Source organism: Oculina patagonica, chromosome 6, assembly GCF_052425735.1.
Source record: "Oculina patagonica isolate OP01 chromosome 6, crgOcupat, whole genome shotgun sequence".
In the NCBI taxonomy this organism is placed as follows: Eukaryota; Metazoa; Cnidaria; class Anthozoa; order Scleractinia; family Oculinidae; genus Oculina; species Oculina patagonica.
The window spans coordinates 22,425,321-22,451,595 of record NC_135763.1 but is presented as its reverse complement, the minus strand read 5'-3'; the positions used below and the strand labels follow the sequence as shown (position 1 = coordinate 22,451,595).

Here is a 26,275-nt window from a genome sequence, read left to right as displayed (position 1 = left end):
AGTAGCAGTATATAGGCTGTGGATTATGCGAGTAAAATAGCATCTTGTACAAAGTAGTATTATTTTTATTCCGATTAACTAAAATAAAAGGTAGAATAGGCTTTCATTATGTTTTAGGGCACGACTGACCACATTCCGTGCACTTTTGCTATATTTGTCTTTCTTTTGTTGCTTTTGTTATAAATGATGATTACGTGGGAATAATAAGTCAGTAGCCAATCAGTAACAATATCGTTCAGGATTTCTTTTTTGGTAAAGCGACACTTGCCACATTGCTACGACAGGTTTAGTCATCTAAGCAACGCAATTTGATGTTGCAATGGAACTTTTAACATGTATTTTAATAGTTTTAGTAGTTCCAGCGATGGGACAAAACATGTTTTCAAACGTGATTGTTCTTGATAATGGGAATTACAATGTTTCGTGGAACTCATCTTCAGACACAGTAGAGTTTTTGGTGGAAGTTAGGACGACCGGCTGGGTTGGGTTTGGTTTGGCTTTGACAGCACCCAACAACATGATGAACTACGATGTTGCAGTAGGAGGAGTGCTGAGCAATGGAACAGGTTATCTTAAGGTAACAAATGAATTTTAAAATACTTTACAATTTAATATTTAAAATGTTGACAATGAAAAGACCATTTTCACCTGTGCAGAGAGACAACGATTTAAAAAGAAAAACAAACACGCTCAATCTCTTTTATTGAACAATAAATTTAACTCCTTTTCCAGGATTTATGTTCTTCATTGCTGTTTTGCGAAATATCTGCCGGTCATTATGTTCCCTCGTAGTGACTATGACTTTTAAAATTAAAATTTCTATCGACCACACGTAACATTACTGTAAGTGAAAGCGTATTTCAATTTTCTATTTTTGGCTATGTGGTCAATATGGTAACTAAAACTATAATATATTAGTGGGATCCAACCATCACGAAGTCAAATTTCCGGAGAAGTATTTAAGCCCTATCACGAGGTCTACTGGTTTCTTCATTTCTTTTTGACTTAAAATCATTATTAGAGGTTCAATAATATAGTTTCCACAGCAAGTAACTGGTCTAAAATCACTCGATCCAACTTATATACCAAGCGGGTAAGCTTGAACACACTTTCTTACAAAAATGCGAAAAGAAATCCGTACAGTTGTAAGCGTTATAGCTTGGACAGTATCTCGCTTACATGGTGAGAACCTTTTCTCACATAGCGACTAGCTAACAGAATAATAACTACCTGCTGGACATCAAACACTTAGTAACTCTACATCGGTTTTGAAAAGTCTCGGTTAACAATTTGAGAAAGAATGTGATCTGACCTCTTTCAATGTATATTTGGTTTTGTTTGGCTTATTACTAAGGAAACAACCGAACAACAAATATAAGTCGAGTGATGAGTCATCGAGGATGCCCAATAAAATAGCTAATAATATCTTGTTGAGATTAACGCAAGATCAAATATCTGCGAAATCATGTTTTTTTAAATAAGACAAAAACACCTGAAAACGCTATACAAGTATGTCGTTTAACAATTTAGTGTTACGATGACCGTAAACTGACAACAACAAAAACAACATTGGCACAATTTCGTATATAATGGGAACGAAAAATCAGAATATGAAGATGAATTGTTTATTTATGACACGAGTATGGGACAAAGAAAATCAGGAATCGAACCCATGGCCTCCTCTTCCTTTTTTCCTTGTCCCGTGCCTCGTCACATTGTTGAACAGTTCATCTTGATAATTCATCACCGAGCTTAAAATTTACTATCTTTATAATTTACTAATCATAAAATAGTTTATCAAAAAACATATGATTAATGTGACGTGATTTGTGCTGTGCTGTTTAGATAAGCCAATAAAATCTAATATTTGATTGTTTCAGAGATTTGATTTTTCCCGTAAAATTACTAAAAATTTGTTACATTGTTTTCATAATATTGGTGATACTTTTAGCTTTTGCACATTCACTTGATTGGGCATCAAGTTTATTTAATAAATAGCCAGTTACCTTACTAAACTCTTATGAGTATTGTTAGTTAAGGATCTTTCTATTTGAATGCTGCTACCAGATCTCAATTAAGCATCTTTCGTGTTGAAATACATTAAGTTTCAGGTAACTTGGCCAATATGAGTTGTGAAGGGCTTTAAGAGTTACCTTGAGTAGGTTCCATTCGCGTTGTTCCTTTACTGACAGGGATTTGAGTTTCGTAAAAGTTTCGTAAGGATATCTTCGGAGGAGGCGAATCTACCAAGCACAAAACTAGCTGTAGACTGTCCACAGCCCTCTATTTTTTCGTGTCAGTTCGATCGATGAGCGCGCGGTGAGAACGGCGAGAGAACTGGACGCCAGCGCAAAACGGAAGGAGCAAGAGGGTGGGGGGCGGGGAGCGAAAAAAATAGAGGGGCTGTAGACATCTTTGGAAATATTTAATTCCAGAAACGGAAAATTACCATTGGCTGAAAGGCGGAAAAAGTGTCATCGCCTTAACAACGGCCGATCATGATTGCTTGCAGGCGGCGTCTTGCGGTTGCTCGAGTTGTCATCACTATTGACATACTGTGATTTGCGATGGATCGATTATTGGAAGGCTCGTTGAAGAAATTTCCAAAAGTTTCGTCGCTCAAAGACGAGCAGAAAGAGGCTGTTCGCCATCTTCTTTGTTCGAAGGACGTAGACTACGGTAGTTGGAATTTTACCGACTGTACTACGGCGAAACAAATGCAAGAAGATGGGAATGTAAATGTAAACTTTAATAGTCAGCTCCCCACAGGGCTTTGTTGTTCTTGTTGTTTCGCCGCTAAAAGGATCATTAATGATCAAATAGAATCACTTGGCCGGCATAACTTTTGCGGCATAACTTTTGGCGAATCACTTGGCCGGCATAACTTTGCCTCGCCGAAGACGCGTGAGGCGAACGTGACATTCTTTTGAATCGCTGGTCACGATCAACTTGCCTTGTAGGAGATTCTACGCATATCTATCGGTCGCGCTAGAGATTTCTTTATTATTCAACATGCATTTCTAGCTTTAGATGCACAAGATGAACACAGCTACTAGAACGAAATTCGACCAAGACGTCTGCCAACTTTCGCCGTAAACCACCTTCGCGTTTTGGCTCGACAAAATTCCGTAGAGATGTACGGTGTCTTGCCGAAGTTTCCCATGCGAATCGCGAATGAGCACCGCATATTCTGCAACAGTCGGAGGGACCGCTTGATTTCGGCTTTCTGCCTCTTTTTGCAGGTTTTTTAGGGATTGAAGAAGTCGTCTCAGACGCAAACTCAACTTCGAAATAAAAAACTACGGGTGTTTTGAAAACTGACACTAGTAGTCAATTAAAACACTTTACCGCTCAAATTTAATTGGTCCGATTTAATTGAAAGGTCAAGAGGCGGAGTTGTAAATTACAAGGCGATGACAAGGGGAGGAGTCTAATACTTCCACTTTTATTCAAAGATGTCTACAGCCTCTCTATTTTTCCTTCGCTCGCTTCCCGCCCCCCTCTCCCGCCCGCTCGCGCTTCGCGCTAACTTCGTCTGCTTTTTTGCGTTGAAAAATCGAGAGGTTGTGGACAGTCTAAACTAGCTGTAGCCTTTTGTACTCTCTGGAGGCGTTTCATTAAATAATTCACTAAAACTCACACTAGCTGTTTTCGATACCCATAAACTCAAAATGCAGAAAACTTCATGTTCACAAGGTCATGAGCTTCACAAGAACTCATTTTGTTCGAGTCTTAACACCTGCCTAGATACAGTCAACTCTCTGTTAACGGACACCTCTATAAGACGGACACCTCAATAAGACGGACACCTCTATAAGACGGACACCTCTATAAGACAGACACCTCCATAAGACGGACACCTGGTGCTGGTCCTGCCGTTTTTCAGTCATTTCACTGTAACACAACTCTCTGTAAGACGGACACCTCTCTAAGACGGACAACGGACACTTTGAAACCGCCAACGGACACGCACAAAAAGTTATTTTCTTAGTGAATAATACTTCAAAACTTGGTATCGACATACATATAGCATATTAAGACAGCACTACATTACAATTTCGCAAAAAGTATATGTTACAAATGCCACTATAAAAATTTAAGTCAAATTATAATTATTTTGTCAGGATTATTGGACCATTGGCCGGCAACAACCTCAGTTGGATTCTCAGCAGGACTGGGTGTTGACCTACTCCAGAGAAGAAAACGGTGTAACAACCTTACAGTTTTATCGTCAGCGAGACACCAATGATTCTGTAAATGATATCGCTATTCAGGTAAAATCAATTCACATTCCAAACGTCCTCATTTTATTTCAAGCGAGACTTCAGCGACACAGTTAAGAAACGTTGTCTGCCAACTTACCTGTAATATTGAAGAGGTGTCGACCACAGTTCTATCAATTCTGTGGCCACTGTTAATGTTTTTAAGGCGTCATTTTCAATATAACTATATATCATTGTTGGGGAAAGGAGAGATGTTTTGCGTTTGAGAAAAGTATTTTTCCTAGGAACCACGTGTACTAAGTTAAACTTAAACTTCTCGTGCATTGATTCCGCAGCCAGGGATGCCTCCTTTTGTTGTATGGGCCTATCACTTTACACTTGACGTGGAACCATCTAACTTCCCTTCGCACGGTGGCAGCAATGGTGCACAAGGTGTCAGGAACCAACCACTTATACCGGCCATTACACCGACAATGATTACACCATCACCAACACCAGGTAAGACAGCACAGCCAAAGATTAACAGCATTAAAAAAAAGAACCAGTCAATGAAGTTAATTTGCCGAATTTCTAACATTTATATGTAAACATGCGTCAAAGGGTGTAAGAAAATTGAGCAGTTTTGATCTTTCTATTAAACGGTTTATGTACCTTTCGTTTTGTTCTAATCGACGCATTAATTTAAAGGTGGATTAATAAGGTAGCCTTTTTATTCCTACTTCTTATCTCAAAAATTTCCAAAAGTACCCAAGTTGTTAACTGATTATGAATATATATTTCGTACTTATATTTTGAAAAACGGAATGAATGAATGAATTAACAATTGTATTTCTTTGGTTCTTTTTGTAATATCAGTATATAGTCTCAGTTTTTGTATGCAATTGGAAGCAAGGGAGAACTTTGCTTTCTAGGAAAAGTTAACGTCACCGGACTAGCACTATAATGATAAAACCTCATGGACACAAGTGCATATGGAACACTTAATTAGTTTTTGACACATAGGAATAATGCCAAATATAATTTTTAAAATTCGTTGCAAATCAATATTACTGAATTTCCTTTGTATTTTAGCGTGTCAACGCCTTTAGCAACTACCACTCCGTTATGAGAGTCCAACCAATCACTTCGCCAACTTTCTTTCTTTCAACAATGGCAACTACAACATGTCTTGGTGTTCAATAGTAGCATGGACACTTTGCACTTTCTGGTCGAGGTAAGGACCACGGGTTGGATAGGATTTGGTATTGCTAGACAAGCCCCGAACACAATGGTGGATTACGATGTCGCCGTAGGAGGGGTGTTGACTGATGGCACAGGCTACTTGAAGGTAACACGTCTAACTGCCATGTTTTGTCATTGTTGTGTTTGTAATTCATTATTATTGATTCAAAAGTCAATTGCTGGTTTGTCGATCTTTGATTTGCTTACAAAATAAAGATCTTGTTTCCGAATCCATATTTCTGCAAAGGAACACTATGTTTTTCTAAAATTAACGAAACCCATACTCTCGGTGTTGTCTTTATGAACAAGAATTCAATAACGTCAAAGCAATTTCTATTACAGTCAACTGTCTGTTAAGGGACACATCTATAACACGGAAACCTGGTGCAGACACCGACAGCCGGTCCCGACGGTTTCCTTCTTAGTGAGAATTGGCTGTATTTTGCAGACTCAAGTAAAATCTATATAAAAGGACTACGTGGTCATTAAGGCAGAAAAACGCATTTTTTGAAAAAATATTATTTGAACAAATGGGTGTGGAAAACGAAAACCAAGTTCTGAAATACATGCAGTAATATAATTCTGAACTAAAAATAGGTTCAACGAATTTTTTCATTTGAATTATTCTTCAAGGATTATTGGACCATTGGCCGGCAACAACCTCAGTTGGATTCTCAGCAGGACTGGGTGTTGACCTACTCCAGAGAAGAAAACGGTGTAACAACCTTACAGTTTTATCGTCAGCGAGACACCAATGATTCTGTAAATGATATCGCTATTCAGGTAAAATAAATTCACATTCCAAACGTCCTCATTTTATTTCAATCGAGACTTCAGTGACACAGTGAAGAAACTTTGTCTGTCAACTTACCTGTAATATTGAAGAGGTGTCGACCACAGTTCTATCAATTCTGTGGCCACTGTTAATGTTTTTAAGGCGTCATTTTCAATATTGCTATATATCGTTGTTTGGGAAAGGAGAGATGTTTTGCGTTTGAGGAAAAGCATCGTTCCTAGGAGCCACGTGTACTAAGTTAAACTTCTCGTACATTGATTCCGCAGCCAGGAATGCCTCCTTTTGTTGTATGGGCCTATCACTTTACACTTGACGTGGAACCATCTAACTTCCCTTCGCACGGTGGCAGCAATGGTGCACAAGGTGTCAGGAACCAACCACTTATACCGGCCATTACACCGACAATGATTACACCATCACCAACACCAGGTAAGACAGCACAGCCAAAGATTAACAGCATTTAAAAAAAGAACCAGTCAATGAAGTTAATTTGCCGAATTTCTAACATTTATATGTAAACATGCGTCAAAGGGTGTAAGAAAATTGAGCAGTTTTGATCTTTCTATTAAAAGCTTTATGTACTACTCGTTTTCTTCTAATCGACGTATTAATTAACAGGTGCATTAATATGATAACCTTTCTATTTATACTTCTCTTAAAAAATAAAAAAGTATACACAGTTTTTTATTGATTAAAATAAATCTTTCGTACTTATGTTTTGAAAAACGAAATGAATCAATGAATTAACTGTTGTATCTCTTTGGTTCTTTTTGTTATATTATATTGTCTCAGTTTTTTGTGCAATTGGTAGCAAGGGAAAACTTTGCTTTCTAGAAAAATATTAACGTCGTCGGAATAGCACAACAAAGATAAAACCTCGTGGAGGCAAGTGCATGAGAAGTACTTAGTTTTGGAGACAATAGAAATAATGCAAATATAGATTTCTAAAAGTCGTTACTTATTGGAATGTTACTGAATTTCCTTTGTATTTTAGCGATGTCAACGCCTGTAGCAACTGCCACTCCTGTTATGAGAATCAGACCAATGCACTTCGCCAACTTTCTTTCTTTCAACAATGGCAACTACAACATGTCTTGGATGTTCAATAGTAGCATGGACACTTTGCACTTTCTGGTCGAGGTAAGGACCACAGGTTGGATAGGATTTGGTATTGCTAGACAAGCCCCGAACACAATGGTGGATTACGATGTCGCCGTAGGAGGGGTGTTGACTGATGGCACAGGCTACTTGAAGGTAACACGTCTATCTGCCATGTTTTGTCATTGTTGTGTTTGTAATTCATTATTATTGATTCAAAAGTCAATTGCTGGTTTGTCGATCTTTGATTTGCTTACAAAATAAAGCATCTTGTTTTCGAACTCTTTTTTCTCCAGATGAATACTACCTTTTTCTATAATTAAAGAAACCCATAGTCTCGGTGTTGTCTTTATGAGCAAGAATTCAATAACGTCAAGGCAATCAGTTTCTATTACAGTCAACTGTCTCTTAACGGGCACCTCTATAACACGGACATCTGGTGCAGACACCGACAGCCGGTCCCGACGGTTTCCTTCTTCGTGAGAGTTGGCTGTATTTAGCAGATTCAAATAAAATCTATAGAAAAGGACTATGTGGTCCTTATGGCACAAAAACGCATCATTTGAAAAAATATCATTTGAACAAATGGGTGTGGAAAACGAAAACCAAGATCTGAAATGCATACAGTAATATACTTCTGAACTTAAAATAGGTTCAAAAATTTTTTCATTTGAATTATTCTTCCAGGATTATTGGACCATTGGCCGGCAACAACCTCAGTTGGATTCTCAGCAGGACTGGGTGTTGACCTACTCCAGAGAAGAAAACGGTGTAACAACCTTACAGTTTTATCGTCAGCGAGACACCAATGATTCTGTAAATGATATCGCTATTCAGGTAAAATCAATTCACATTCCAAACGTCCTCATTTTATTTCAATCGAGACTTCAGTGACACAGTGAAGAAACTTTGTCTGTCAACTTACCTGTAATATTGAAGAGGTGTCGACCACAGTTCTATCAATTCTGTGGCCACTGTTAATGTTTTTAAGGCGTCATTTTCAATATTGCTATATATCGTTGTTTGGGAAAGGAGAGATGTTTTGCGTTTGAGGAAAAGCATCGTTCCTAGGAGCCACGTGTACTAAGTTAAACTTCTCGTACATTGATTCCGCAGCCAGGAATGCCTCCTTTTGTTGTATGGGCCTATCACTTTACACTTGACGTGGAACCATCTAACTTCCCTTCGCACGGTGGCAGCAATGGTGCACAAGGTGTCAGGAACCAACCACTTATACCGGCCATTACACCGACAATGATTACACCATCACCAACACCAGGTAAGACAGCACAGCCAAAGATTAACAGCATTTAAAAAAAGAACCAGTCAATGAAGTTAATTTGCCGAATTTCTAACATTTATATGTAAACATGCGTCAAAGGGTGTTAGAAAATTGAGCAGTTTTGATCTTTCTATTAAACGGTTTATGTACCTTTCGTTTTGTTCTAATCGACGTATTAATTTAAAAGTGGATTAATATGGTCGCCTTTTCATTCCTACTTCACTTAAAAATTCCAAAAGTACCCACAGTTGTTAACTGATTATAAATATATATTTCCTACTTATATTTTGAAAAACGAAATGAATGAATGAATTAACTATTGTATTTCTTTGGTTGTTTTTGTTATATCAGTATATAGTCTCAGTTTTTATATGCAATTGGAAGCAAGGGAAAACTTTGCTTTCTAGGAAAAGTTAACGTCACCGGACTAGCACTATAAAGATAAAACGTCATGGACACAAGTGCATGTGGAATACTTAATTAGTTTTTGACACACTAGGAATAATGCCAATAAAAAATTTTAAAATTCGTTGCACATTGCAATGTTACTGAATTTCCTTTGTATTTTAGCGATGTCAACGCCTTTAGCAACTGCCACTCCTGTTATGAGAGTCCAACCAATGCACTTCGCCAACTTTCTTTCTTTCAACAATGGCAACTACAACATGTCTTGGATGTTCAATAGTAGCATGGACACTTTGCACTTTCTGGTCGAGGTAAGGACCACGGGTTGGATAGGATTTGGTATTGCTAGACAAGCCCCGAACACAATGGTGGATTACGATGTCGCCGTAGGAGGGGTGTTGACTGATGGCACAGGCTACTTGAAGGTAACACGTCTACCGGCCATTTTTTTTTTGTCATTGTTGTGTTTATGATTCATTATTATTGATTCAAAATTCAATTGCTGGTTTTTCGATCTGCGATTTGCTTACAGAACTAAACATCTTGTTTCCGATCCATATTTCTGCAAATGAACACTATGTTTTTCTAAAATTAACGAAACCCATACTCTCGGTGTTGTCTTTATGAACAAGAATTCAATAACGTCAAACAATTTCTATTACAGTCAACTGTCTGTTAAGGGACACATCTATAACACGGAAACCTGGTGCAGACACCGACAGCCGGTCCCGACGGTTTCCTTCTTAGTGAGAATTGGCTGTATTTTGCAGACTCAAGTAAAATCTATATAAAAGGACTACGTGGTCATTAAGGCAGAAAAACGCATTTTTTGAAAAAATATTATTTGAACAAATGGGTGTGGAAAACGAAAACCAAGTTCTGAAATACATGCAGTAATATAATTCTGAACTAAAAATAGGTTCAACGAATTTTTTCATTTGAATTATTCTTCAAGGATTATTGGACCATTGGCCGGCAACAACCTCAGTTGGATTCTCAGCAGGACTGGGTGTTGACCTACTCCAGAGAAGAAAACGGTGTAACAACCTTACAGTTTTATCGTCAGCGAGACACCAATGATTCTGTAAATGATATCGCTATTCAGGTAAAATAAATTCACATTCCAAACGTCCTCATTTTATTTCAATCGAGACTTCAGTGACACAGTGAAGAAACTTTGTCTGTCAACTTACCTGTAATATTGAAGAGGTGTCGACCACAGTTCTATCAATTCTGTGGCCACTGTTAATGTTTTTAAGGCGTCATTTTCAATATTGCTATATATCGTTGTTTGGGAAAGGAGAGATGTTTTGCGTTTGAGGAAAAGCATCGTTCCTAGGAGCCACGTGTACTAAGTTAAACTTCTCGTACATTGATTCCGCAGCCAGGAATGCCTCCTTTTGTTGTATGGGCCTATCACTTTACACTTGACGTGGAACCATCTAACTTCCCTTCGCACGGTGGCAGCAATGGTGCACAAGGTGTCAGGAACCAACCACTTATACCGGCCATTACACCGACAATGATTACACCATCACCAACACCAGGTAAGACAGCACAGCCAAAGATTAACAGCATTTAAAAAAAGAACCAGTCAATGAAGTTAATTTGCCCAATTTTTTTTCTAACATTTATATGTAAACATGCGTCAAAGGGTGTAAGAAAATTGAGCAGTTTTGATCTTTCTATTAAAAGGTTTATGTACTACTCGTTTTCTTCTAATCGACGTATTAATTAACAGGTGCATTAATATGATAACCTTTCTATTTATACTTCTCTTAAAAAATCAAAAAGTATACACAGTTTTTTATTGATTATAAATAAATCTTTCGTACTTATGTTTTGAAAAACGAAATGAATCAATGAATTAACTGTTGTATCTCTTTGGTTCTTTTTGTTATATAGTATATTGTCTCAGTTTTTTGTGCAATTGGAAGCAAGGGAAAACTTTGCTTTCTAGAAAAATATTAACGTCGTCGGAATAGCACAACAAAGATAACTTAACTTTCGTGGTTTTTAAATTTTTTTTATTTTTTTTTTTTTTTTTTTTTTTATTTTTTAATTTTAAAAATTATTAAAACGTTATAAAAAATTTTTAAATAATTTTAGCGCTATATAAATTAATTATTAGGCAAGTGCATGAGAAGTACTTATTACTTTTGGAGACAATAGAAATAATGCCAAATATAGATTTCTAAAAGTCGCTACTTATTGGAATGTTACTGAATTTCCTTTGTATTTTAGCGATGTCAACGCCTGTAGCAACTGCCACTCCTGTTATGAGAGTCAGACCAATGCACTTCGCCAACTTTCTTTCTTTCAACAATGGCAACTACAACATGTCTTGGATGTTCAATAGTAGCATGGACACTTTGCACTTTCTGGTCGAGGTAAGGACCACAGGTTGGATAGGATTTGGTATTGCTAGACAAGCCCCGAACACAATGGTGGATTACGATGTCGCCGTAGGAGGGGTGTTGACTGATGGCACAGGCTACTTGAAGGTAACACGTCTACCTGCCATGTTTTTTGTCATTGTTGTGTTTGTAATTCATTATTATTGATTCAAAATTCAATTGCTGGTTTTTCGATCTTTGATTTGCTTACAAAACTAAAGCATCTTGTTTCCGAACTCCTTATTTCTCCAGATGAACACTACCTTTTTCTATAATTAAAGAAACCCATACTCTCGGTGTTGTCTTTATGAGCAAGAATTCAATAACGTCAAGGCAATCAGTTTCTATTACAGTCAACTGTCTCTTAACGGGACACCTCTATAACACGGACATCTGGTGCAGACACCGACAGCCGGTCCCGACGGTTTCCTTCTTCGTGAGAGTTGGCTGTATTTAGCAGACTCAAGTAAAATCTATAGAAAAGGACTACGTGGTCCTTATGGCACAAAAACGCATCATTTGAAAAAATATTACTTGAACAAATGGGTGTGGAAAACGAAAACCAAGATCTGAAATGCATACAGTAATATACTTCTGAACTTAAAATAGGTTCAACAAATTTTTTCATTTGAATTATTCTTCCAAGGATTATTGGACCATTGGCCGGCAACAACCTCAGTTGGATTCTCAGCAGGACTGGGTGTTGACCTACTCCAGAGAAGAAAACGGTGTAACAACCTTACAGTTTTATCGTCAGCGAGACACCAATGATTCTGTAAATGATATCGCTATTCAGGTAAAATCAATTCACATTCCAAACGTCCTCATTTTATTTCAAGCGAGACTTCAGCGACACAGTTAAGAAACTTTGTCTGCCAACTTACCTCTAATATTGAAGAGGTGTCGACCACAGTTCTATCAATTCTGTGGCCACTGTTAATGTTTTTAAGGCGTCATTTTCAATATTGCTATATATCGTTGTTTGGGAAAGGAGAGATGTTTTTGCGTTTGAGGAAAAGTATCGTTCCTAGGAGCCACGTGTACTAAGTTAAACTTCTCGTGCATTGATTCCGCAGCCAGGGATGCCTCCTTTTGTTGTATGGGCCTATCACTTTACACTTGACGTGGAACCATCTAACTTCCCTTCGCACGGTGGCAGCAATGGTGCACAAGGTGTCAGGAACCAACTACTTATACCGGCCATTACACCGACAATGATTACACCATCACCAACACCAGGTAAGACAGCACAGCCAAAGATTAACAGCATTTAAAAAAAGAACCCGTCAGTGAAGTTAATTTGCCCAATTTTTTTTTTCTAACATTTATATGTAAACATGCGTCAAAGGGTGTAAGAAAATTGAGCAGTTTTGATCTTTCTATTATAAAGCTTTATGTACTATTCGTTTTGTTCTAATCGACGTATTAATTTAACAGGTGCATTAATAAGGTAGCCTTTCTATTCCTACTTCTTATCTCTAAAAATTTACAAAAGTATCCACAGTTTTTTATTGATTAGAAATAAATTTTCGTACTTATCAATTTTGAAAAACGAAATGAATGAATGAATAATGAATGAATAAATGAATGAAGAAGAAGAAGAAGAAGAAGAAGAAGAAGAAGAAGAATGAATGAATGAATGAATGAATGAATGAATGAATGAACTATTGTATCTTATTTGGTTCTTTTTGTTATATCAGTATATAGTCTCAGTTTTTTGTGCAATTGGAAGCAAGGGAGAACTTTGCTTTCTAGGAAAATATTAGCGTCGTCGGACTAGCACAACAAAGATAAAACCTCGTGGAGACAAGTGCATGAGGAATACTTAATTAGTTTTTGACACAATAGGAATAATGCCAAATAAAAAATTTCTAAAATTCGTTACATATTGCAATGTTACTGAATTTCCTTTGTATTTTAGCGATGTCAACGCCTTTAGCAACTGCCACTCCTGTTATGAGAGTCCAACCAATGCACTTCGCCAACTTTCTTTCTTTCAACAATGGCAACTACAATATGTCTTGGATGTTCAATAGTAGCATGGACACTTTGCACTTTCTGGTCGAGGTAAGGACCACAGGTTGGATAGGATTTGGTATTGCTAGACAAGCCCCGAACACAATGGTGGATTACGATGTCGCCGTAGGAGGGGTGTTGACTGATGGCACAGGCTACTTGAAGGTAACACGTCTACCTGCCATTTGTTTTGTCATTGTTGTGTTTGTAATTCATTATTATTGATTCAAAATTCAATTGCTGGTTTTTCGATCTGCAATTTGCTTACAAAACTAAAGCATCTTGTTTCCGAACTCCATATTTCTCCAAATGAACACTATCTTTTTCTATAATTAACGAAACCCATACTCTCGGTGTTGTCTTTATGAGCAAGAATTCAATAACGTCAAGGCAATCAGTTTCTATTACAGTCAACTGTCTCTTAACGGGACACCTCTATAACACGGACACCTGGTGCAGACACCGACAGCCGGTCCCGACGGTTTCCTTCTTCGTGAGAGTTGGCTGTATTTTGCAGACTCAAGTAAAATCTATATAAAAGGACTACGTGGTCCTTAAGGCAGAAAAACGCATCATTTGAAAAAATATCACTTGAACAAATGGGTGTGGAAAACGAAAACCAAGATCTGAAATGCATGCAGTAATATAATTCTGAACTTAAAATAGGTTCAACAAATTTTTTCATTTGAATTATTCTTCCAGGATTATTGGACCATTGGCCGGCAACAACCTCAGTTGGATTCTCAGCAGGACTGGGTGTTGACCTACTCCAGAGAAGAAAACGGTGTAACAACCTTACAGTTTTATCGTCAGCGAGACACCAATGATTCTGTAAATGATATCGCTATTCAGGTAAAATCAATTCACATTCCAAACGTCCTCATTTTATTTCAAGCGAGACTTCAGTGACACAGTTAAGAAACGTTGTCTGCCAACTTACCTCTAATATTGAAGAGGTGTCGACCACAGTTCTATCAATTCTGTGGCCACTGTTAATGTTTTTAAGGCGTCATTTTCAATATTGCTATATATCGTTGTTTGGGAAAGGAGAGATTTTTTTGCGTTTGAGGAAAAGTATCGTTCCTAGGAGCCACGTGTACTAAGTTAAACTTCTCGTGCATTGATTCCGCAGCCAGGGATGCCTCCTTTTGTTGTATGGGCCTATCACTTTACACTTGACGTGGAACCATCTAACTTCCCTTCGCACGGTGGCAGCAATGGTGCACAAGGTGTCAGGAACCAACCACTTATACCGGCCATTACACCGACAATGATTACACCATCACCAACACCAGGTAAGACAGCACAGCCAAAGATTAACAGCATTTAAAAAAAGAACCCGTCAGTGAAGTTAATTTGCCCAATTTTTTTTTCTAACATTAATATGTAAACATGCGTCAAAGGGTGTAAGAAAATTGAGCAGTTTTGATCTTTCTATTATAAGGTTTATGTAGCTATTCGTTCTGTTCTAATCGACGTATTAATTTAAAAGCTGGATTAATAAGGTAGCCTTTTTATTCCTTCTTCTTATCTCTAAAAATTTCCAAAAGTATCCACAGTTGTTAACTGATTATGAATATATATTTCGCTACTTATATTTTGAAAGACGGAATGAATGAATGAATGAATGAATGAATGAATGAATGAATGAATGAATGAATGAATGAATGAATGAATGAATGAATGAATGAATGAATGAATGAATGAATGAATGAATGAACTATTGTATTTATTTGGTTGTTTTTGTTATATCAGTATATAGTCTCAGTTTTTATATGCAATTGGAAGCAAGGGAGAACTTTGCTTTCTAGGAAAAATTAGCGTCACCGGACTAGCACTATAAAGATAAAACGTCATGGACACAAGTGCATGTGGAATACTTAATTAGTTTTTGACACACTAGGAATAATGCCAATAAAAAATTTTAAAATTCGTTGCACATTGCAATGTTACTGAATTTCCTTTGTATTTTAGCGATGTCAACGCCTTTAGCAACTGCCACTCCTGTTATGAGAGTCCAACCAATGCACTTCGCCAACTTTCTTTCTTTCAACAATGGCAACTACAACATGTCTTGGATGTTCAATAGTAGCATGGACACTTTGCACTTTCTGGTCGAGGTAAGGACCACGGGTTGGATAGGATTTGGTATTGCTAGACAAGCCCCGAACACAATGGTGGATTACGATGTCGCCGTAGGAGGGGTGTTGACTGATGGCACAGGCTACTTGAAGGTAACACGTCTACCTGCCATTTTTTTTTGTCATTGTTGTGTTTATGATTCATTATTATTGATTCAAAATTCAATTGCTGGTTTTTCGATCTGCAATTTGCTTACAGAACTAAACATCTTGTTTCCGAATCCATATTTCTGCAAATGAACACTATGTTTTTCTAAAATTAACGAAACCCATACTCTCGGTGTTGTCTTTATGAACAAGAATTCAATAACGTCAAAGCAATTTCTATTACAGTCAACTGTCTGTTAAGGGACACTTCTATAACACGGAAACCTGGTGCAGACACCGACAGGCGGTCCCGACGGTTTCCTTCTTAGTGAGAATTGGCTGTATTTTGCAGACTCAAGTAAAATCTATATAAAAGGACTACGTGGTCATTAAGGCAGAAAAACGCATTATTTGAAAAAATATTACTTGAACAAATGGGTGTGGAAAACGAAAACCAAGTTCTGAAAAACATGCAGTAATATAATTCTGAACTAAAAATAGGTTCAACGAATTTTTTCATTTGAATTATTCTTCAAGGATTATTTGACCATTGGCCGGCAACAACCTCAGTTGGATTCTCAGCAGGACTGGGTGTTGACCTACTCCAGAGAAGAAAACGGTGTAACAACCTTACAGTTTTATCGTCAGCGAGACACCAATGATTCTGTAAATGATATCGCTATTCAGGTAAAATCAATTCACATTCCAAACGTCCTCATTTTATTTCAAGCGAGACTTCAGCGACACAGTTAAGAAACGTTGTCTGCCAACTTACCTCTAATATTGAAGAGGTGTCGACCACAGTTCTATCAATTCTGTGGCCACTGTTAATGTTTTTAAGGCGTCATTTTCAATATTGCTATATATCGTTGTTGGGGAAAGGAGAGATTTTTTTGCGTTTGAGGAAAAGTATTGTTCCTAGGAGCCACGTGTACTAAGTTAAACTTCTCGTGCATTGATTCCGCAGCCAGGGATGCCTCCTTTTGTTGTATGGGCCTATCACTTTACACTTGACGTGGAACCATCTAACTTCCCTTCGCACGGTGGCAGCAATGGTGCACAAGGTGTCAGGAACCAACCACTTATACCGGCCATTACACCGACAATGATTACACCATCACCAACACCAGGTAAGACAGCACAGCCAAAGATTAACAGCATTTAAAAGAACCCGTCAGTGAAGTTAATTTGCCCAATTTTTTTTTCTAACATCAATATGTAAACATGCGTCAAAGGGTGTAAGAAAATTGAGCAGTTTTGATCTTTCTATTATAAGGTTTATGTAGTATTCGTTCTGTTCTAATCGACGTATTAATTTAAAGCTGGATTAATAAGGTAGCCTTTTTATTCCTACTTCTTATCTCTAAAAATTTCCAAAAGTATCCACAGTTGTTAACTGATTATGAATATATATTTCGTACTTATATTTTGAAAAACGGAATGAATGAATGAATGAATGAATGAATGAATGAATGAATGAATGAACTATTGTATTTATTTGGTTGTTTTTGTTATATCAGTATATAGTCTCAGTTTTTATATGCAATTGGAAGCAAGGGAGAACTTTGCTTTCTAGGAAAAATTAGCGTCACCGGACTAGCACTATAAAGATAAAACGTCATGGACACAAGTGCATGTGGAATACTTAATTAGTTTTTGACACACTAGGAATAATGCCAATAAAAAATTTTAAAATTCGTTGCACATTGCAATGTTACTGAATTTCCTTTGTATTTTAGCGATGTCAACGCCTTTAGCAACTGCCACTCCTGTTATGAGAGTCCAACCAATGCACTTCGCCAACTTTCTTTCTTTCAACAATGGCAACTACAACATGTCTTGGATGTTCAATAGTAGCATGGACACTTTGCACTTTCTGGTCGAGGTAAGGACCACGGGTTGGATAGGATTTGGTATTGCTAGACAAGCCCCGAACACAATGGTGGATTACGATGTCGCCGTAGGAGGGGTGTTGACTGATGGCACAGGCTACTTGAAGGTAACACGTCTACCTGCCATTTTTTTTGTCATTGTTGTGTTTATGATTCATTATTATTGATTCAAAATTCAATTGCTGGTTTTTCGATCTGCAATTTGCTTACAGAACTAAACATCTTGTTTCCGAATCCATATTTCTGCAAATGAACACTATGTTTTTCTAAAATTAACGAAACCCATACTCTCGGTGTTGTCTTTATGAACAAGAATTCAATAACGTCAAAGCAATTTCTATTACAGTCAACTGTCTGTTAAGGGACACTTCTATAACACGGAAACCTGGTGCAGACACCGACAGGCGGTCCCGACGGTTTCCTTCTTAGTGAGAATTGGCTGTATTTTGCAGACTCAAGTAAAATCTATATAAAAGGACTACGTGGTCATTAAGGCAGAAAAACGCATTATTTGAAAAAATATTATTTGAACAAATGGGTGTGGAAAACGAAAACCAAGTTCTGAAAAACATGCAGTAATATAATTCTGAACTAAAAATAGGTTCAACGAATTTTTTCATTTGAATTATTCTTCAAGGATTATTGGACCATTGGCCGGCAACAACCTCAGTTGGATTCTCAGCAGGACTGGGTGTTGACCTACTCCAGAGAAGAAAACGGTGTAACAACCTTACAGTTTTATCGTCAGCGAGACACCAATGATTCTGTAAATGATATCGCTATTCAGGTAAAATCAATTCACATTCCAAACGTCCTCATTTTATTTCAAGCGAGACTTCAGCGACACAGTTAAGAAACGTTGTCTGCCAACTTATCTCTAATATTGAAGAGGTGTCGACCACAGTTCTATCAATTCTGTGGCCACTGTTAATGTTTTTAAGGCGTCATTTTCAATATTACTATATATCGTTGTTGGGGAAAGGAGAGATTTTTTTGCGTTTGAGGAAAAGTATTGTTCCTAGGAGCCACGTGTACTAAGTTAAACTTCTCGTGCATTGATTCCGCAGCCAGGGATGCCTCCTTTTGTAGTATGGGCCTATCACTTTACACTTGACGTGGAACCATCTAACTTCCCTTCGCACGGTGGCAGCAATGGTGCACAAGGTGTCAGGAACCAACCACTTATACCGGCCATTACACCGACAATGATTACACCATCACCAACACCAGGTAAGACAGCACAGCCAAAGATTAACAGCATTTAAAAGAACCCGTCAGTGAAGTTAATTTGCCCAATTTTTTTTTCTAACATTAATATGTAAACATGCGTCAAAGGGTGTAAGAAAATTGAGCAGTTTTGATCTTTCTATTATAAGGTTTATGTCTGAGTATTCGTTCTGTTCTAATCGACGTATTAATTTAAAGCTGGATTAATAAGGTAGCCTTTTTATTCCTACTTCTTATCTCTAAAAATTTCCAAAAGTATCCACAGTTGTTAACTGATTATGAATATATATTTCGTACTTATATTTTGAAAGACGGAATGAATGAATGAACGAATGAACTATTGTATTTATTTGGTTGTTTTTGTTATATCAGTATATAGTCTCAGTTTTTATATGCAATTGGAAGCAAGGGAGAACTTTGCTTTCTAGGAAAAATTAGCGTCACCGGACTAGCACTATAAAGATAAAACGTCATGGACACAAGTGCATGTGGAATACTTAATTAGTTTTTGACACACTAGGAATAACGCCAATAAAAAATTTTAAAATTCGTTTCACATTGCAATGTTACTGAATTTCCTTTGTATTTTAGCGATGTCAACGCCTTTAGCAACTGCCACTCCTGTTATGAGAGTCCAACCAATGCACTTTGCCAACTTTCTTTCTTTCAACAATGGCAACTACAACATGTCTTGGATGTTCAATAGTAGCATGGACACTTTGCACTTTCTGGTCGAGGTAAGGACCACGGGTTGGATAGGATTTGGTATTGCTAGACAAGCCCCGAACGCAATGGTGGATTACGATGTCGCCGTAGGAGGGGTGTTGACTGATGGCACAGGCTACTTGAAGGTAACACGTCTACCTGCCATTTTTTTTGTCATTGTTGTGTTTATGATTCATTATTATTGATTCAAAATTCAATTGCTGGTTTTTCGATCTTCGATTTGCTTACAGAACTAAACATCTTGTTTCCGAATCCATATTTCTGCAAATGAACACTATGTTTTTCTAAAATTAACGAAACCCATACTCTCGGTGTTGTCTTTATGAACAAGAATTCAATAACGTCAAAGCAATTTCTATTACAGTCAACTGTCTGTTAAGGGACACATCTATAACACGGAAACCTGGTGCAGACACCGACAGGCGGTCCCGACGGTTTCCTTCTTAGTGAGAATTGGCTGTATTTTGCAGACTCAAGTAAAATCTATATAAAAGGACTACGTGGTCATTAAGGCAGAAAAACGCATTATTTGAAAAAATATTATTTGAACAAATGGGTGTGGAAAACGAAAACCAAGTTCTGAAATACATGCAGTAATATAATTCTGAACTTAAAATAGGTTCAACAAATTTTTTCATTTGAATTATTCTTCAAGGATTATTGGACCATTGGCCGGCAACAACCTCAGTTGGATTCTCAGCAGGACTGGGTGTTGACCTACTCCAGAGAAGAAAACGGTGTAACAACCTTACAGTTTTATCGTCAGCGAGACACCAATGATTCTGTAAATGATATCGCTATTCAGGTAAAATCAATTCACATTCCAAACGTGGTCATTTTATTTCAAGCGAGACTTCAGCGACACAGTTAAGAAACGTTGTCTGCCAACTTACCTCTAATATTGAAGAGGTGTCGACCACAGTTCTATCAATTCTGTGGCCACTGTTAATGTTTTTAAGGCGTCATTTTCAATATTGCTATATATCGTTGTTGGGGAAAGGAGAGATTTTTTTGCGTTTGAGGAAAAGTATTGTTCCTAGGAGCCACGTGTACTAAGTTAAACTTCTCGTGCATTGATTCCGCAGCCAGGGATGCCTCCTTTTGTTGTATGGGCCTATCACTTTACACTTGACGTGGAACCATCTAACTTCCCTTCGCACGGTGGCAGCAATGGTGCACAAGGTGTCAGGAACCAACTTCTTATACCGGCCATTACACCGACAATGATTACACCATCACCAACGCCAGGTAAGACAGCACAGCCAAAGATTAACAGCATTTAAAAGAAACCGTCAGTGAAGTTAATTTGCCCAATTTTTTTTTTCTAACATTAATATGTAAACATGCGTCAAAGGGTGTAAGAAAATTGAGCAGTTTTGATCTTTCTATTATAAGGTTTATGTAGTATTCGTTCTGTTCTAATCGACGTATTAATTTAAAGCTGGATTAATAAGGTAGCCTTTTTATTCCTACTTCTTATCTCTAAAAATTTCCAAAAGTATCCACAGTTGTTAACTGATTATGAATATATATTTCGTACTTATATTTTGAAAAACGGAATGAATGAATGAACGAATGAACTATTGTATTTATTTGGTTGTTTTTGTTATATCAGTATATAGTCTCAGTTTTTATATGCAATTGGAAGCAAGGGAGAACTTTGCTTTCTAGGAAAAATTAGCGTCACCGGACTAGCACTATAAAGATAAAACGTCATGGACACAAGTGCATGTGGAATACTTAATTAGTTTTTGACACACTAGGAATAATGCCAATAAAAAATTTTAAAATTCGTTGCACATTGCAATGTTACTGAATTTCCTTTGTATTTTAGCGATGTCAACGCCTTTAGCAACTGCCACTCCTGTTATGAGAGTCCAACCAATGCACTTCGCCAACTTTCTTTCTTTCAACAATGGCAACTACAACATGTCTTGGATGTTCAATAGTAGCATGGACACTTTGCACTTTCTGGTCGAGGTAAGGACCACGGGTTGGATAGGATTTGGTATTGCTAGACAAGCCCCGAACACAATGGTGGATTACGATGTCGCCGTAGGAGGGGTGTTGACTGATGGCACAGGCTACTTGAAGGTAACACGTCTACCTGCCATTTTTTTTGTCATTGTTGTGTTTATGATTCATTATTATTGATTCAAAATTCAATTGCTGGTTTTTCGATCTGCGATTTGCTTACAGAACTAAACATCTTGTTTCCGAATCCATATTTCTGCAAATGAACACTATGTTTTTCTAAAATTAACGAAACCCATACTCTCGGTGTTGTCTTTATGAACAAGAATTCAATAACGTCAAAGCAATTTCTATTACAGTCAACTGTCTGTTAAGGGACACTTCTATAACACGGACACCTGGTGCAGACACCGACAGGCGGTCCCGACGGTTTCCTTTTTAGTGAGAATTGGCTGTATTTTGCAGACTCAAGTAAAATCTATAGAAAAGCCCTACGTGGTCATAAAGGCAGAAAAACGCATCATTTGAAAGAAATATTATATGAAGAAATGGGTGTGGAAAAACGAAAGCCAAGCTCTGAAATATATACAGTAATATACTTCTGAACTTAAAATAGGTTAACCAATTTTTTTCATTTGAATTATTCTTCTAGGATTATTGGACAATTGGCTGGCAACAACCTCAGTTGGATTCTCAGCAGGACTGGGTGTTGACCTACTCCAGAGAAGAAAACGGTGTAACAACCTTACAGTTTTATCGTCAGCGAGACACCGAAGATTCTGTAAATGATATCGCTATTCAGGTAAAATAAGTTCACATTCCAAACGTCCTCATTTTATTATTATTATTATTATTATTATTATTATTATTATTATTATTACTATTATTATTATTATTATTATTATTATTATTATTATTATTATAGCTAGACTTCAGCGACACAGTTGAGAAACTTTATTTGTCAACTTACCTGACATACTGTAGAGCTGTGGTCAGTGTAAACGTTTTTTAAGGCGTCACTTTAGTTATTGCAGTTGTTGGGGAAAGGAGAGATTTTTTTACCTTTGAGGTAAAGTATTGTTCCAAAGAGCCACGTGTAAGATAAACTTCTCGTTCATTGATTCCGCAGCCAGGGATGCCTCCTTTTGTTGTATGGGCCTATCACTCTACAGATGACGTGGAACAATCTAACTTTCCTTCGCACGCCGGCGGCAATGGTGCACAAGGTGTCAAGAACCAAATACTTATACCGGCCATTACACCGACAATGATTACACCATCACCAACACCAGGTAAGACAGCACAGCCAACGATTAACAGTATTTAAAAACAAACATTGTCAAGACCAGTATTAAGAATAACACGGCGTATAACATTTTTGATGTTTTAATAATTTTTTTGTCTAATAATAGTGGGATTTAATAGGTATACAGTTTTCTAAACTAACGGTAGTGTTTTGTTATCTACTGTCTTGTAAAATCGTTTCACTTGTTTTCGTAATTGATAAGTGGTCATATGCTTTATGTTTATTACATGTAGTTATGAATCACTGATTCACTTGAAATTTTTATCTCTATTTGGTTTGTTATTTTATATTCTAACTGGCCAACATGGGAAACTCTGTTTTGAAGGAAATTCAAACTCAACAGAATAGCACTACAGTAAACTATGTGTTGTGGAGTAAGGGGAATTTACATGCTGATATGATAACGTGATATTAATAATAATAATTTCACTGAAATACAAGAGGTTTCTTAACCCGGTAGAGTTCTTGATTGAATAAAATTCAGACTCTAACTGGTAATCAGCAAGAAGGATAAATGAATTAATGTTAAAGCTTTGGTCTGAAAAGGAACAGAAAGGTGAAGAAGAGAGCTTAACTATTTCCTCTCTATAGTTCTTGTACAAGCCTCTTTTTCGTGGTCACTTTTTCTGGAGTCTTCTGCAAAACTCACTCTCTTGTTTAAAAGCTAATTTTTTTTATATTTCATGGCTACTACATGTTGAGTTGAAACTGAGGTTTGGTTACTTTAATCTGACAACTTAATTGACCGGACCTTTTCAGTTGTTCAAAGAGTGTATAACGCAATCAACCGGATCTGAGAAATCGCTTCCCATGCAGAAGTTTTTTTTGCTTATTTGAATGTGATTTATCGTTATTGCATTATTTACCCTTTGAACAACAAGAACCTGTTCCCAGTAAATAAACTACGAGAAGAAAGTATGTTATGTTGTTACTCAAGTTCTCGATTTTCGAATTTCTAGCTCTTACTCCTGTTTCCATCGTATCAGTTGTTGTCTATAATCAGTAGTGTATCGCTATAACTCGCCATGCAGCAAAAAAACATCGGTTTTCCTAATATATCTCTTAACGTGCTGCCTCCCTGAATGTTGTTGTATAATTTCATTTCACAGTTGATCCAGACCAAGGAGATGGTGCCGGTCAGGGTGGTGACCAGGACGTGGAAGATGGTAATTATTGTAGATGTTACTTTGCATGTTATCACGTCATTTGAGTGACGGCTTAGTTCCACCAAGAGTCGAAATAAAACAGAAGTACTGTTATAAATGTTCCATGGAAAAAATGTGCGTATACTCATTTCGTTTCTTTCAACTTTCATTCAAAGGTGGTAAAACCTGCAAGAGGCCCTTTTTTCAATACACGTTCGGCTTAGTTCGGCTTCCTCTTCTCGCGAGATACAAATTCGGCAAACTTTAACTCGCATTCAACACTTTCGTTGTAGCAATCATGATCGCATATTTCATGTAGGGTTGCAGATATCTGAACATTAGAGACACAGCGCTTCGTTCTGCACGAGCAGTCCCTTTTCCCTTTGTTCTTTTTTTTACAGTTAACAGATAAATGCAACTTTATTTGCCCATCATTGACAACAAAGTCGTCTTATTATTACAATCAGTTGTGGAGATCTTAGCAAGCTCAATAGAGCTTTTCCAAGAGATCCCCACTTCTTTGTTTGTCGTTGAGTGACAAGCAAAAAAACGAGGCAAAAAACTTAGAGAAAATATATGGACTTTTCGTAGTCTAACTTGTACTTGCCAACCACATACATCTAACTCTGGTCAAATTTTACTTTCTTTACTATTTTGTGTCAGCAAAAACACAGGAAGCACGAACAACCATAACTATCCTGCTGGCTGTGTCCTTGGGACTGATTGTTGTTTGTATCATCCTGATTTCCATGGGCCTTGCTTACTTTAATAAAGTGTAAGTACTGTCATTTGTTAGCAGGGAATTCACTGATTCATCGACTAAACAAAGTTATTTTACTGATGTAATAAGCCAGATAGCTTATCTACAATGCATTAGCCTCATACTCTTTGATCAAATGATCTAGCGACACAAGGACGGCTTTGCTATTTTAAACAAAGCGGCAAATCAAGCCTCAAATGTCGGTAACTAGTCAACAACCAAGTCCTGTACTGTATCTTTATCTTGTAACTATCGAGAGAAAGGATATACTTAGATTGACAAATAGTTTTAGAAATGTCTTTGTTCGGTTGATTATAATATAATAATTGCAATATTTAAAATGTTTAATAAAAATGAATTATTTTTCAATAACTGAATTCACTTAATTATTTGTTGTTGTTTTTGTTTTGTTTTGTTTTTTTCAGAGTGACCTCTGCTGTGTAACCTGCCGGATGATAGGTATATTTTTTCACATGAGATATTTGTTTCCAAGGAAGCCTCTCAATTAACATTAGTTAAAAAGTGAAAGTTATAAAATAAGAAAACGTTATCGAAATGAAGACAAAGTGGACAAAAGGTATTAACTGGAAACTATGTTCTAACCCGGTTCTGTCACCTTCATTTGCTTATTGAAGAATATTTTTTTTTGCTCCGTCAGATTTTCGCGGCGTGTTCGTGATAAATGTTGACCAATGCTAGTACATGTACTTGTGAAGTAAAATCAAATTAAACGCTTATGAGATTTTTTTAATGCTTTACAGTTAATTAATGAGATTTTGTTTGCTTATAAACATAAACACAGATCGTTTTCCTTTCCTTTTAAGTGGCTATTTCCGGCAAGAAATCAAATGAACTGCATGATCTTGGTAATTAAGAAAAGTCAAGAAAAATTACGTTTTGCGAAATAACGACTTCATGAAATCGTAAACCATCCTGTAATTAATAGAGAACTTCAGTGCTAGTCTTGCTGGAGAAGCTATGCTATGACTTGATGTTCCTCTTTTCATTACTTTAGGAAAAGAGCTGAAACCAGTAACAGCTCATTGGCAGGTCCTGCCCGGCTGGAATGGAACGGTGTTTTTTCTTTCTTTATAATGAATTCTGACGTGAAGTTTGTAAACATACTCTTAAACACGTGATGTTTTTGTAAAACAAGACGGTCATCCAATGTGGTAACTGTCTGACGACAGTATCATTTGTTATTGATGTTATCAATAAAGGCAAAGTGTTCTTATGTGTGCCGTATATTTTGTTGTTCCTCTGTGAAGAGACTCTCCGTATTTGGCTTATATGAATCAACAGAGGCATGAGCTAACCTACCAAGCTTATCCGTGATTTTCTTCATCTGAATCCTGAGTTGCTAGGAAGTGTGCAATTTGTAAAACGTTTAACATGATTCGCCTGTAAAACCTTGTCAACTTTGCAGGGAAATCTAGGGATAAATGTATAAAAAGTGCATCAGCCAAACAATGACGCCTCAGCATCAAGGAGTTTATTCATTTCGTGTTGGCTAACATTCTGCAGTTGACCAATTTTCTTTTCGAAGACGTCGTCCTCCTTCACTATGTTTTTGTTTTTAA

General features: G+C 37.1%; 1 protein-coding gene across 1 annotated transcript; it reads left to right on the top strand.

The window, feature by feature from the left end:
* The first annotated feature begins 335 nt into the window (after positions 1–335).
* Positions 336–25,929, top strand: LOC144657928 (uncharacterized). The gene is made up of 34 exons (XM_078518268.1): positions 336–577; positions 4,125–4,274; positions 4,559–4,721; positions 5,333–5,550; positions 6,078–6,227; positions 6,507–6,669; positions 7,235–7,494; positions 8,026–8,175; positions 8,455–8,617; positions 9,191–9,450; positions 9,981–10,130; positions 10,410–10,572; positions 11,270–11,529; positions 12,068–12,217; positions 12,498–12,660; positions 13,343–13,602; positions 14,140–14,289; positions 14,570–14,732; positions 15,412–15,671; positions 16,203–16,352; positions 16,633–16,795; positions 17,405–17,664; positions 18,195–18,344; positions 18,625–18,787; positions 19,376–19,635; positions 20,166–20,315; positions 20,596–20,758; positions 21,345–21,604; positions 22,137–22,286; positions 22,614–22,776; positions 23,900–23,956; positions 24,599–24,710; positions 25,121–25,154; positions 25,711–25,929. Exons 1-33 carry the CDS (start codon positions 365–367, stop codon positions 25,137–25,139), a joined length of 5,829 nt encoding a protein of 1,942 aa, XP_078374394.1. The 5' UTR covers positions 336–364; the 3' UTR covers positions 25,140–25,154; positions 25,711–25,929.
* The last annotated feature ends 346 nt before the right edge of the window (positions 25,930–26,275 follow it).